The sequence below is a fragment of the Ipomoea nil genome, unplaced genomic scaffold, assembly GCF_001879475.1.
Source record: "Ipomoea nil cultivar Tokyo-kokei standard unplaced genomic scaffold, Asagao_1.1 scaffold0176, whole genome shotgun sequence".
NCBI lineage: Eukaryota > Viridiplantae > Streptophyta > Magnoliopsida > Solanales > Convolvulaceae > Ipomoea > Ipomoea nil.
Window position 1 is genome coordinate 1,646,632 of NW_017616604.1, and position 15,556 is coordinate 1,662,187.

Genomic DNA, 15,556 nt, shown 5'->3' on the forward strand with positions numbered 1-15,556 from the left:
CCATATAACGCAGAGTGAATTACAATATTCTTGCATTTAACTTTATGTGAGTAAAACTTAATATGTGATTTTGGAAAAATTAAAGATGCTGTGGCTACTCTTTAATTAACCAAAGAACATAATCACATTAGCAAGAAAACCTAACAAACAAACAGATTAAACCAAAATATGATAGACAATCTTTAGGTATACTCCCAGGAAAGTTGGTCGAGACGAAGCTCGGTTAAATACCAACTCCTTAGACAGAGTAGCGTCGCAAGGGGACTAGTAGCAACAAGGCGTTTAAGCCAGGGCCATAGAACTAGTATTCCTCCCCAAGAAACTTCCCTAATTCATGTGTTCTCATTTTTGAAGTAAAATCGTTTGAAAGATCTAAATAGTAGTTTAACCTATGGATAAGGCTTTGAATAGGGTAAACTACGGATATTTATGTACTTTATGTGCTTTAGGTACTTTATAAGAGCACGAGTGGAGTAATAACTGAAGAGTGAGTAATAATATGCATAATCTAACCTGAAAGGCACTAATTCGCCTACAAGGCACTAAATCATGCATAACAAATAATTTAGACCTAAAAGGCTCTAAATTTTTCTTAATGAACATGCTTTTCTACAGGCATAATTATAACAGTCAAATAATTATTGCAATAAAGAGATAAATAGCATGCTCAGATTATGCATATTACTCACAAATACTCCACAATTAAATTGTAACACTTAATACAATTTAAAATGAAAAACATTATTAAATTAAAATTCAACTGAAAAATTAAAACTGAATAATTATTCAAAGTTGAATAATAATTTAATAATAGACTTAATAAAAAAAATTTCAATTGGATAATTTAATTAAAAGAAGTCCAAATATGATGAAGATGTAAATCTGAATGAATTGATGTAATCCAAATATCAATTCAGATTTGGCCCAAAACCATAACAGGCCCAGTAATTTTTTTTTAAATGAGCCCAGGTCTGGCCCAATTGGGCCAGACCTGGTCCATTAACTTAATTACCATCATCCATCATCATCTTCTTCATGCAAAGGCAGTAGCACAGCGACGAAGCAGCCAAGCCAAAATTTAATTATCCAATTTCAATTTTTTTTTTTTTTTTTTTTTTTGCTATTTCTTAATGCGGAAAAAGAAAACACCAAATTTCCAGCAACCCAGATAATTTAATTGCAAACTCAAGAATATTCACATATGTATCTCAATTATACAAAATCGTATACAACATATGTAAATATTTAAGCAATTAAAAAAAAACTAGGCAGAGATTATTTATGGCGACTGATACCAACTGTTAGACTAAAATATCACATGCATAATCTTATATGTGATAATAGGATCGTACTAACCTCCAGCCATAGTTCTTCTTACGGTTGAGCGATCCGGGCTGCTGCAGAGATGATAAGTGCTTTGTCTCTCACTTTACTCAGCTCTCTCTAGATGGTGTATGAGGTATGTAATGTGAGCAGTGAGAGGACTAGTGACCTTATATAACCACTGGCCATCATTGTGGTTGATTGTCTTTAGGTCTCCTAAACCCTAACTAGACTCCTAATCATAATGGTAGTCTAGTTGTTAGGTTATTAGTGTTGCACCACATATCAAATACTGAATATTATCATAACTTATCCTAATGTTATAATAATAGTAACGGATAAACGTTACACATCAATCTTTTATTCATTCTTGCTCTCTTGTTCTTCATCAATCTGTTGTTCATTCTTGCTCTCTTGTTCATCATCAATCTGTTGTTCATTCTTGCTCTCTTGCTCATCATCCTTACTCTCTTTTCCATAGAGAAAGAGTTGATGCTTCGTGCAAAAGGATTTGAGCCTTTTGTTTATATGAGGCGGCATGCCCGATATAGGGAGAAGCTTTTGAGCAGAGTAAAGCCTAAGCTTCATGGATTTCCCCAGGTAAAACAATCTCAATTGGTCTTCTATTTGGAACCTTAGTTCAACCGAGACATCTCTCACTTGTGCTTCCAAAGCTTTGATTGTTTCATCACACTCCCCCACTTTGAAATCTTGTTCAAGAAAAGTTTGCAAAGAAGAAAGATTTTTGTAAAGTAATCTGAGCTTTGTTTTGTTGCGAAGAGGGAAAATGGGTGTGGGTTGGAGGAAGTGTTGATGGAGTACTATGTCCATTAAAATGGTTACAGCACCAAAAGCCGCCATAGCCAGTGATGTTGCAGAAGAGGTAATTAATGAGTTGGAAGCAATTAATCAAACAATTGTTTGGCTGTCCCCCGGAAAGACTTTTTTTGTTTGTTTCCCCTTAAAATTACGCTGGCAATGATGAAACAAGCTTCAGCCTTGCACATTCATTCACATCAACACACAGCAGCTCAACTCACTGGAAAGAAGAATCAGAATCAGCCCTGAGGGCTTTATTGTCTTTTCTCCTTTTTGGCAGTTATAACTGCCATTCCCTCCATCTATCTAGCATATAAGTTTTCTGTTGTTTTGTTGTTAGAACTGATCAGTTCATTCATTCAGTTTCTCAACACACACTTACCTTCTCTCATGTAATCTCCTCAATCAATTCCATCTTCTCTTTTATCATGCACTAAGTTTTCCATCATGGTTTCAGAGCGTCACCGGAGCTACGTTGCGGCAGTCGTGACGGGGAACGGAAACGGAGACGATGATTTTGCCGATCCGGCTACTTCAAGTCAGATTCCGACAAGTCTAAGCAGTAATCAACGAGTGGAAGAGTTTGATGACCCCATGTACCTGCATATAACAGAGAATCCGAACCTTGTTCTTGTTTCTCCACTACTATCGGAGGTCAACTACGCCTCCTGGAGCAGATCCATGAAGATCGCCCTTGAGGTCAAGAATAAGTATGGATTCGTTGATGAAAGCATAGCTAGCCCTGGAGAATAAGATCCTAAGTATGCTATTTGGAAGCGGTGCAACAATATTGTGTGTTCATGGATATTCAAATCCATTAATCCCACAATTGCAGAAGGAGTTCTGTATTTTGAAATTGCAGCTGACATTTGGAGTGTTCTTAAAAAGAGATATTCGCAAGTGGATGCACACAGAATCACAGAGTTACAGAATGAGATTTATAGATGCTCACAAGGTAACCTCTCCATCAATGAATATTTTACCAAAAGCAATGCATTATGGGTTCAGATGAATGCTATGAGGCCTATTCCTAAGTGTGAGTGTTTGCCAAGGTGCTCATGTACCCTCATGAGTAAGATTCAGAAAGAAAAAGAGGAGGACCAAATAATTCGTTTTCTGGAAGGACTCAATGATGAGTATGAGAATGTTAAGTCTAGAATATTGGTTATGGATCCCATTCCCACTATGGAAAAGGTTCTCAATATGTCCTTGAAGATGGAAAGGAAGCTTAAAGGTTCTATGAGTTCCAGGAATCTTGAATTAGTTCAAGCTAATGCAGTTCAGAATGCTCAAGGTGATTTTGCAGAAGAGCAGGCTGTTGTAGCAGCATCAACCTCCTATAACAAGAAGAAATTTAACAATAATTCAGGGAAAAATGTGCCTAAGTGCACTTTCTGTGGGATGCTTGGACATACTGTTGAGAAGTGTTATAAGAAACATGGTTTCCCTCCTGGATGGATCCCAGGCTACAAATCCAAAAGGAAACAGACTCAACAGACTCAGGACTCACAGCAGAATTCAAGTGCATGTGCTAGTCAAATTGCAGATGTTGGCATTTCTGCTAATCAGTTTCAGAAACTTCTAGTCATGTTGCAAGATCAAAATCAAAGGTGCAATTCCCTCAGCAGTGCAGCAGCAGCCATCTCCAATACTGGAAACAAAATGCAGGAGCAAAATGGAGGCAAGTTTGTTTCTAATCTCCATCTTATTAATACCATCAATTCTGTTGATAATTGGATCTTAGACTCGGGGGCAACAGACCATATTACTTGCTCTTTGGATTATTTTGAGTCCTATCATGCAGTCCATGGGATCCTAGTTAAACTTCCTAATGGGGGAACTGTTAGTGTGACACACATAGGGGATGTCAGATTACATATGAATATATTGTTGAGAGATGTTTTATTCATTCCATCCTTCTCTTTTAATATCATCTCTGCTAGCAAGTTAACCAAATATTCAAACTATGAGATCATTATTGGAGCTGACTATTGCAAAATTCAGGACCATCATGGAATGGTGGATGGTTTGGCTAGGCAAAAGGATGGTCTGTACCTGATGATCAATCCCCCCACCAAGAAGAAAAGTCAGTCTGTTGAAAAGAACTCTGAGATTCTGTGTAGTAGTGTGTCCATTGAGACATGGCACAATAGGTTGGGTCATTATCCCATGAATAAAGTGAAAATGTTGAAAGGAATAAAAGTTGTTTCCCCTCATGTTGTTTCTGATTTTGTATGTGACACTTGCTATTTTGCCAAACATAAAAGATCTACATTTCCTGTTAGCATTACCAAATCAGAACAGTGTTTTGATCTTATACATATGGATGTCTGGGGACCTTTTGCTGTGGCATCTCTAAAAGGAGAACATTATTTTCTAACTATTGTGGATGATTGTAGCAGATTCACATGGTTACATCTTATGAGACATAAGTCTGAGGTTAAGTCAATATTTCAAAACTTCTACAACCTTGTTTCTACTCAGTTTAGTGCAAAGATCAAAGTGGTTAGAACAGACAATGGAACTGAGTTCTTCATGAACACCTTTTTCAATGACAAAGGGATTATTCACCAAAGATCTTGCACTTACACACCCCAACAGAATGGGGTAGCAGAAAGGAAGCATCAACACATTTTAAATGTGGCTAGATCTCTGAAATTCCAGTCTGGACTGTCTGATGCTTTCTGGGGCCACTGTGTGTTTTGCATGCCTCATATCTCATCAATAGACTCCCTACTGAGGTCCTTGATGGATAAACCCCCTTTGAAGTCATGTGTGGCAAGTGTGTTGATTACAATCATTTGAAGTCTTTTGGCTGTCTTTGTTTTGCTGCCACCATACCACAGGGAAGGAACAAAATGCAGTCCAGTGCCAAGAAATGCATTTTCTTGGGGTTTCCTGCTGATATAAAAGGATATATAGTATATGATGTGACTGACAAAGTTGTTCTTATTTCCAGGGATGTTGTCTTTCATGAAGAAGCATATCCTTTTAAAAGAAATAGTTCTAATTTGGAGCAAGAGATCTCTATGCCAAGACTGTTTGATCCATCTCTACCCTTGGTGCCAATTTCTGTGGAGGCATATATCCACCCTCTAAAGTCAGTTCAGAGAAATGAAGTTCCTTGTCAGACAAATGATGAGTCGCCCAGATCCACATTCAGAAGTGATCAGCACACAGATGAGCATCTTGATTATCAACAGAATAACCATCTCTCAGATGACCATACTCAACAACCTAACTTAGACAGCCATATAAATGATCATGACAATGTTGATGAGCAACAATATGAGCATGGCCACAGTGATCAGCCACAGTTTGAAATCCTCCTCAATAGCCCTAGTGATCATGATGCACAGCAACAACCAAGGAGGTCCATGAGAATGAGAAACATTCCTCCTAAGTTTCAAGACTACATCTGTCAGTCTGTTGCCTCTGGCCAGACCAGCTCACCTCACCCCATCAGTCAGGTTATCTCTTTCCAAGGATTATCCCCTGCTCACAAATTCTGTGCAGCCTCTATTTCTTCTTCTCATGAGCATCAGTCCTACAAAGAGGCAGTAATGCATGAAGAATGGAGAAAAGCTATGGAAGTGGAAATAGAAGCTCTCATTCAGAACAACACATGGATCCTCACTGAATTACCTAAAGGAAAATCCCCCATTGGCTGCAGATGGGTGTACAAAGTAAAGCATAAAGCAAATGGTTCTATAAAAAGGTACAAAGCTAGACTTGTTGCCAAGGGGTACACTCAGCAGTTAGGTGTGGATTATATTGAGACCTTTTCTCCTGTGGCAAGGATGACCACCATTAAAACCTTTTTGGCTGTGGCTGCTGCCAAAAATTGGGATGTCCAACAACTTGATATCAACAATGCCTTCTTGCATGGAGATTTGGAGGAGGAAGTGTATATGGTTCTACCACCAGGCTTTCCAAATGCCAAGCCTAATCAGGTCTGCAAACTAATGAGATCTTTGTATGGACTCAAGCAAGCAAGTAGACAATGGAATGCAAAACTAACTAAAGCCTTACTGCTTAATGGTTTTCTGCAGTCTCAAGCAGATCCTTCTCTCTACACCAAGCAGTCAGAAGGCTCCTTCTTGGCCTTATTGGTTTATGTTGATGACATCCTAGTGGCAGGGACTAATTCCATCCACATTGATGAATTGAAGCAAATGTTGGATAAAGCCTTTAAGATCAAGGACCTTGGCCATCTCAATTACTTCCTAGGAATTGAAGCCTTCAGAAATCATCTTGGCATCAATATCTGCCAAAGGAAGTATGCCATGGAGATCTTAGCAGAAAATGGTTTCCTTGAAGCCAAACCTGCCAAAACCCCTGCAATCACAGGACAGAAACTCACTTCTCTTGATGGGATATTGCTTGAAGAACCTGAAATCTATAGGAGGTTGATTGGGAAACTTCTCTATCTCACCAACACTAGGCCAGACATATCTTATGCTGTCCAGCAACTTAGTCAATTTGTGGACAAACCTAGGGATACACACCTAACAGCAGCTCATAGGGTGTTAAGATATATCAAAGGAGCACCTGGAAAAGGCCTACTGTACTCTGCAAGTTCAGAGGTTAAGTTGCAAGGCTTCTCAGATTCAGACTGGGGAAATTGTATTGAAAGCAGGAAATCCATTACTGGTTTTTGCATCTATCTTGGAGCCTCCTTAATCTCATGGAAAACCAAAAAGCAGGCCACTGTTTCAAGATCCTCCTCTGAGGCAGAATATAGAGCCTTAGCATCAACAACATGTGAAGTTCAGTGGCTCTTATACCTGCTAGCAGATTTGAGAATAGTCTTTCATACTCCTGTGGCTCTATATTGTGACAACAACTCAGCCATTGCTATTGGAGAGAATTATGTGTTCCATGAACGAACTAAACACATTGAACTTGATTGTCATGTGGTTAGACAAAAAGTGAGTGATGGAATAATCAAGCTCTTGGCAGTCTCTTCTCAAAATCAGACTGCAGATGGCTTTACTAAAGCCCTGGCCAAACCTAGCTTTGATGTTTTTCATGATAAGCTGGGCCTTCAAGATCTTCATGCTCCAGCTTACGGGGGGATGATGAAACAAGCTTCAGCCTTGCACATTCATTCACATCAACACACAGCAGCTCAACTCACTGGAAAGAAGAATCAGAATCAGCCCTGAGGGCTTTATTGTCTTTTCTCCTTTTTGGCAGTTATAACTGCCATTCCCTCCATCTATCTAGCATATAAGTTTTCTGTTGTTTTGTTGTTAGAACTGATCAGTTCATTCATTCAGTTTCTCAACACACACTTACCTTCTCTCATGTAATCTCCTCAATCAATTCCATCTTCTCTTTTATCATGCACTAAGTTTTCCATCAGGCAAAAGTAGCAGATTACAAAGAGTAGGGGATTAAACAATTGTTTGGCTGTCCCTTAATCAGCCAAAACTATGAAAGATATTCTTTGGTTGCCTTATTATTCTGCCGAAATCAAAAGATAACACACCATTTTGCAGTAGCTTTTATGGTTTCATCTCTTTTAATAATGTATGAAAACATACATTATTATATCCATAAGACTAATATACCTAGGTTAAGAAAAATGTTGTTTTCAGGGGAGCAACAAACAATGAATACAAAATGTTATTTAATTAATGTTGTTTTCAGGGGAGCAACAAACAATGTAACATTTTCCTTAACCTACATATATTAGTCTTATGGATATATTTTTTGTAGGTAGAGATTTAGTGAATACAAAATTGTCAATAGAGTAAATCTTCAAAACATATATCACTCTTCTGGAGTAAAGGAATTTTATATAAGGAGAAAAATATATACGTTTTGATTAGTTCCTAATATGATGACTTCATGTCTATTGAATTGATAAAAGAGGCATCAATGACAATATTTACAAATATTTTACCTTGATTTGCTACGTACTGTCCTTTTTTCTCATCTCATTAGAACAGGTATTATCATCAGTCTGAATAAAGCTTAAAGCCTAAATTGGTCCACAATATAAACTAAACATCATTCTAAGGCATGATTTTTTTATTATAAGGAAGGGGGATACCCTACATATTCACACTATTTGCTTCAACTGAGGTTCAAACCTTACACCTCCCACTTAAGGGAGCAACCCGATATCAGTGGATTACAAGCCACTTGGTAAGCATGATTTTATAATAATTCTAAGAGAGTCACCAAAAATATTACAAATGCAATTGGCATGGGGGCGGGATTTTTAGTCCCAATAAGTATTCAAAATGACGTTTCAATACAGTGGACTTCTGGTCCTAAAAATTAATCCTGTTTATGTTTAAATGGGTCATTTATCGTCCTCGATATATTGGACAGCAATTAATATACCAAAAGAACGAAGTATATATATAAGGTATTTAGGACATTTTACATACCATCTCTAGGCATGTACATATTTTGTCATGTTTCATGCATGTGATAATACATCTTTAAATTTTTTAGAAGGAAAATGCTTAAATCAGGGACGGAGCCAAAGGGGGGCCTCACCCCACCCCCACCCCCACCCCATATATAGTCTTTGTATGTATATATGTATATATGTATATTTAGTACAGGTTTTAGTATTAGTATAAAAAAAATATAAAATGTTAATAAGAGTGAGTTAGATCAGGTGGTAATGTACATATTTAGCAATAATAATGAGGTCAAGGGTTCAAATTTTAGCATCAACATAGTTTTACAATTCATTAATTATATTTCATATTTTGTTATGAATATTTTTATAAATTTTCGATGTGTTTTATTTTTCGTCCATATCCAACAATATCTACAACTATATTTCTTAAGTAATTTATTTATTTATTTTTAAATTATCTCTTTTGTTTTAATGTTTCACCTTTACTAAAAAAAATTTCTGAATCCGTCTATACTGTTTCGCCCCCCCCCCCCCCCAACAAAATTTCTGGCTTCGTCCCTGGCTTAAATAATTATTGTTAGGAATAAAGTGTAATGGTTTTGATATGCCAAATATGTATTTGTAGATCCCCTAATTTTATTTCATAGGTTTAGTAGAGTCTAAGACCATGATCGGGAAATTATTTAAGTTGCAAAAGAGAAAAACAGAGGAAGATGCATGAAAATAGAAGAAGAAGATATAAAGCCTAAAATCAAGAATTTGTCTGGAGAAAATGACAAATAGAAGAAGAAGTTGAATGATATGAAAATCACGTCAATGCTACAATAAGATATCCCAGAAGAATTTTCATGAAAGAAAATTAAGATTGGAAGATTGCATGAATTTGACTTGAAGATGAAGCATCTATGGAAAGAAAGGAGTACATCAAAGATGATTGGAGATTTAATCAATAAGCTGTATGGACGAAGTGGAAGATGCTTGATATGTTATGCGAAATGGCTCAAGTTTGAAACTCACCATCAATAATTTTACAAGGTAAAATTTGAGAAGCCAAATCTAATTAAGTCTGATGGAGTTGGGCGCCCAATTACAAGTGGAAATTGGGAAGCACAAGTGGAAATTGGGAAGCAATTGCACTTGGGAGCCAATTCAAAGGAATTGGGCTCCGATTTCGAGATTGAAATTGGGAGCAAGTTTCACATGGAATCAATTCAAGTTGGGAACCAATTGAGATTGTAGTATGGGATGCAATTTCAAAATGGGGACCAATTAAAAGAGCCAATTTCATAGGAGCTAGTTTCAGAGAGATTGAAATTGGGAGCAAGTTTCACATGGAATCAATTCAAGTTGGGAACCAATTGAGATTGTAGTATGGGATGCAATTTCAAAATGGGGAACCAATTGAGATTGTAGTATGGGATGCAATTTCAAAATGGGGAACCAATTGAGATTGTAGTATGGGATGCAATTTCAAAATGGGGAACCAATTGAGATTGTAGTATGGGATGCAATTTCAAAATGGGGACCAATAATTAAAAGAAGACATTGAGGAGCAATTGAATTAAGATGAAATTCAATACTAGGAGAAGTCTGGGAGCCAATTTCGAATTTGAATTGGGAGCCGATTTCATAGGAGCTAGTTTCAGAGAAATTGAAATTGGGAGCAAGTTTCACATGGAATCAATTCAAGTTGGGAACCAATTGAGATTGTAGTATGGGATGCAATTTCAAAATGGGGACCAATTAAAAGAGCCGATTTCATAGGAGCTAGTTTCAGAGAGATTGAAATTGGGAGCAAGTTTCACATGGAATCAATTCAAGTTGGGAACCAATTGAGATTGTAGTATGGGATGCAATTTCAAAATGGGGAACCAATTGAGATTGTTGTATGGGATGCAATTTCAAAATGGGGACCAATTAAAAGAAGACATTGAGGAGCAATTGAATTGAGATGAAATTCAATACCAGGAGAAGTCTGGGAGCCAATTTCGAAGTCAAAGTCAACACAAGAAGTCTGGGAGCCAATTTCGAAGTCAAAGTCAACACAATTCAAAATTGGAAGTAATTGAAGTCTGGGAGCCAATTTTGAAGTCAAAGTCAACACAATTCAAAATTGGATGTAATTGAAGCATCAAGAGAAGTTTGGGAGCCAATTGCAAGTCAAAGTCAATTGGGAGCCAATTACAATGGAGAAATTCAAATTGGGTGCCAATTAAGCCAATTACAATGGAGAAATTCAAATTGGGTGCCAATTACAAGTCAATTGAAATTGGGTGTCAATTACAAAGGAGAAATTCAAATTGGGAGGAAGTTCAAAGCCAGTTTGAAGTTTGAGAACACCCAGACGTGAGAATGAAGAAGATGAAGTTGAACTTACAGTAAAAATATTCTCACAAGGAAAAATACTAGTTTAACTAGTATGGGATTAAATTGAAGAATATTTTTAAATCTCAAAGATACAAGGACCACTTCAGAGCTGATCAGAGAAGCCATTCTACACCAAAACAGAGGCCCAGATATTCCCACTCAACGTAAAACCAGAGGAATATCAGATGAAATTTGGGAACTCATTTACATGGAGTTGAAGCTCTACCAACGGCTATCTTATCTCTTCTGACACTTTGCAGAAGATAAGATAAGATCTCTGACAAAAGATACAATATTTCAAAAATGATATCGTCTCTTTCCAACGGACAGATTCTCATTACCAGCTATAAAATGATGAATATATGAAGACTCGAAGATCAGGGGGAACGAACAGAGCAGTGAACACGAAAAAGAGCTAAATAGAGCAAAGAGCAAAAATCTCATTTGGTACAGAGCATACCAAAAATCTTCAAGTGAGAAGTGAGAAAAGAAAAAGAACTCAGAGAGCTACAAAAGAAAAATATTCTTAGAGTTCTTAAACAGAGCATAAATATCAAGTGCTTTACTTGATACACTCAAAGAGAGAAAACACTCAAAGCGTTCAAGAGAAATCATTCCAGAGTGTTTCATCTTCATCAAAGAGACCTGCACATCATTGAAGATCAACTACAGAGTCTCAGAAGTTGGAAGCAAGACAACACTTGTTTTGGAGCAAAACAAGAGAAGGGAGGAAAGTAGCACGGAGCTGTGAAATCCTGGATTGTCACACGGAGCTGTGAGATCCGAAGCAGCAGTGTCGGAGGCACTGGGCGTGATTAGTGCGGGCTTTGTGATCAAAGCACTAGATCACGGGATACGTTTCTACCGGAGTGTGGAAGACGGGGGGGGGGGGGGGGGGGAAGTAACGCGGAGTCGTGAAATCCTGGGATAGTAGCGCGGCGACGTGAAACTCGAAGCAGTAGTGTGGTGTCACTGGGCGTGATTAGTGCGGGCTTTGTGATCAAAGCACTAGATCACGGAAATTCATTGTATCTTAGAACCAAGAAGTGGTAGATATAGTGAATTGCTCTTGGAGAGAAGAGCAAGTGGAGTAGGAGGATTACACCACCTCGCGAACCACTATAATTGTCTTGTGTTCTTTACTGCTTTCTTTACTTACTGCTCTTTACTTAATTGCTCTACACGAGATATACTGCTCACACAATCTCACACACACTTTATCTTTATTTAATTCCGCTGTGCACCATACTCTAACAATCTAGTTAAGAGTTTTGGTTTATCTCTGGCTTAGCAATTGTTGTGCTGTGCGAAAAAGTTTGAAAGTCTATTCACCCCCCCCCCCCCCCCTCTAGACTTTCACCTTACCTCTTTTGGGACCAACAATTATTGACTATAAAAGAGACATATTATTTTTACACTCTTCACGTTGTGATTTTTGCTTACATTTCGAGAATTTAAATCCATCTGGGATTTTTTTAAAACAAGTATTTATAGGCAACCCATATAAATATGTGGTGACTGTGTTATTAGCTATGCTGCTAGTTTATTAAATAGCGGAACATAATATCATGGAAAGATATCTATTTTATTATGATCAACTAGTACTCCACCCGTGCGTTGCACGGTATGAAAATAAATAAAGAAATTCATAAATAGTTAAATAATATATATACACACACACACACACACACACACATAGACATGTATATAGTTACACATAATTGTACATATACGATTGCCAAAATAGTAAATAATTACTAAGATCACCAAAATAACATGCAATTTATAACAAAGATTTAATAATATGTAGTTGTTATAAATTATTAAACGCTTCTTTGTACACAACATTCATCGTTGAAGAAGCACACTTTTCATCTTCGTTGCAAATGAGTAGCTTAAGCCCTCTTGGTGAACTGACTCTAGACAATGCAACATATAGCTGGCCATGTACAAAAACAGGTTTTCTCAGAAGTAGGCCAACAGTAGAAAGCGTTTGTCCTTGACTTTTATTTATTGTCATTGCATAGGACAGCATAAGCGGGAACTGCCTCCTTTGAAATTTGAAGGGCAATGTACTGTCAGATGGTGTTAGGGACAGACGCGGGATCAGAACTTTGGAGCCTGCTGCATTGCCAACTAAGAGCTTTGCTTCAACAACATGGTCTGCTAATCTTGTAATAATTAACCGTGTACCATTACACAACCCAGCTGAAGGGTCAATATTTCGCAACAACATAGCAGGAGACCCAATCTTCAATGTTAAGCAATGATTTGGTAACCAAGAACATTTTAGCCCGTTCAATAACTCCGGAGTGTGTAACCCAGCCACAACATCAGAGGTACTCTCAGTGGTCCTACACTCGGCAACATTCAAGTTGGTCATGTACGCATTAACTTCGTCTACAACTTCAAGAGTTGGTGCCAAAATTGTGCGACTAATTAAATAATCAGCTGTCATGTTGTTGTTCTCGAAACATAGGAAATGTACTTTCCACAATTCCTCGGATTGGATCACCATCTGTATGTAACAAATTCTCATGGGGAATGGGAACCTCCATGTCACCATCATTTGGTCCACCAGCTTCACCATCACCGATTGAAGCAATCCAATTAGCAAAAGTAGATAACTCTTGCCTTTCATCATCAGTACCAACACTCTGCAATCTCAAATTCTGTGTCAATTTCAAAACCGTACAATGAGCCCACAAATACGAAGAATTAATAGCAGCACCAACAATATCCTGTCTACCACCCCTTGGTATCACTGGCAATATTTGGCGAAAATCACCTCCTAGTACAACAGTCTTCCCTCCAAATGGTAAATTAGGACACAATGGATTTGTAAATCGTAACAAATCTCGCATCGTTCTATCTAATGCTTCAAAACAGTGTTTATGAATCATAGGAGCTTCATCCCAAATAATTAAACTACATTTGATGATCAGTTCAGCTAAATCACTCCCTTGTGATATATTACACGTGGAATCCTCATTCACAATTATCGGTATTGCAAATCGTGAATGCGTAGTGCGCCCTCCAGTCATTAATAATGATGCAATACCACTGGATGCCACATTTAGAACTATCTTGCGTTGTGATCGAAGTGCAGCCGACAAAGTGCGCCACACAAATGTCTCCCCAGTACCTCCATAACCGTAAACAAAAAACAAACCACCTGTTGTACCAAAAACAGCTCCGATAACTGTGTCGTAAACATCTCTCTGCTCGGTAGTTAGCTTTGCTACCATGTCATCATGTTCATTGCTCAGCAATGCACAATCATATGCCAATTCTTCTAACAATAATCGATTATGAGAATTAGCCAAGCTAGACAATTCAGGAACGGGCATACACGGGTAATCACCCAAACTCTTACTCCATGTCGACAAAAGTTTCTCTAATTCAAGCAAACCATACTCCTTCTTCACATCGTCTGATAATAATAAATCTATATATAATTTTGAAACTAATATTAATGTTTAGTAGTATAAAATGTTATAATCAATAACTATATCATACAATAGATACTTTAATTAGGCATTTCGTGAATACAAATTTACCTGGATTTTGTAACTCTCGTCGCTGATTGAACTCTGCATCATCACACAAAAGTGGCCAAACAACATCCCAAATTTTTTCAGGTTGGCATAAACAATTAGACGTTAACAAAGTCACGAATAAACGGCGAAGAGCTGAGGCAATGGACCAATGGCTTGCTTCAAGTATTGCATCAACATATTCCTTCTCATCACAAATCAAACCACGAGCATAACACGCATCACGGAAACATGAATATTGAATCCCATCAACATTGCGAATCTCTTCAAAAGATATTGGACCACGAACTAAATTCAATAAACACCTAAGATAGAAGATCTCACCAGTACCAGGTGGCACATAAAACATACGGCCTATAGCAAAACCACGTCTTCTTGGTTGCCATTCACGTTCTTTTCTTTTCCACACAAAACAATGAGGCATTTCTCTATAGGTCAATTCCCTAGCTCGGGGATACCTCTTATTAGCTTCAAACCATGCTAAAAACATACTACTCTTAATTGTTTGTCTTTCAAGCACATTCTCAATAGATAAGTCAATCATAAAAAACAATGCTTTGTTCATTTGGCAGATGGAAGCTTAACCGTTCTACAGAGGGATTACGGAACTGGATGTCATAGCTGAACAAACGCCACACAGCTTCACACGGAGAAATATATCGGCAATCATAATACATACTAATCTCATCAATAACTTCGCTACTATCTTCAGAATTAGTGCTCTTATAAAACTGTGCAGTAACTCGGTCATTGCCTTTGTTGACATATTTAAACAAATATTTTATTGACTGAGATTGACTACACCACTCAAAATTAATGTGTGCTCTATACTTCAGCAGCAAATATCTATTGTGGGGCACAACAAATCTATTATCTAGCTCAACACCACTTTTCAGAATTGTCCTGCCATCATCCTTACGCCTATAAATAGGGTAACCACTGGAATCAATAACGGAAGATTCTATAAATTTCTTTAGGAAGTGTTTTGAACAACGGCCCTTAACCATGCACGGAGATTTTTTTTTGGCAACACCACATGGACCGTGTATCATAAACTCCTCAACAGCTTGGTAATATTCTAAATCATCATCCATACTTGGATCTC

The 15,556-nt window shown here is 37.6% G+C and overlaps 2 protein-coding genes across 2 annotated transcripts; both read right to left on the reverse strand.

Annotated features, from left to right (window-relative positions):
- Window positions 1-12,707: 12,707 nt before the first annotated feature.
- On the reverse strand, window positions 12,708-13,277 carry LOC109178006 (ATP-dependent DNA helicase PIF1-like). Its single transcript, XM_019327500.1, has one exon. It carries the CDS (start codon window positions 13,275-13,277, stop codon window positions 12,708-12,710), a length of 570 nt encoding a protein of 189 aa, XP_019183045.1.
- A 64-nt stretch (window positions 13,278-13,341) lies between these two features.
- LOC109178014 lies at window positions 13,342-14,875 on the reverse strand. The gene is made up of 2 exons (XM_019327510.1): window positions 14,455-14,875; window positions 13,342-14,342 (listed from the first exon to the last, which is right to left on the reverse strand). The coding sequence occupies exons 1-2, from the start codon at window positions 14,873-14,875 to the stop codon at window positions 13,342-13,344; spliced, it is 1,422 nt and encodes a 473-aa protein (XP_019183055.1).
- Between the last annotated feature and the right edge of the window lie 681 nt (window positions 14,876-15,556).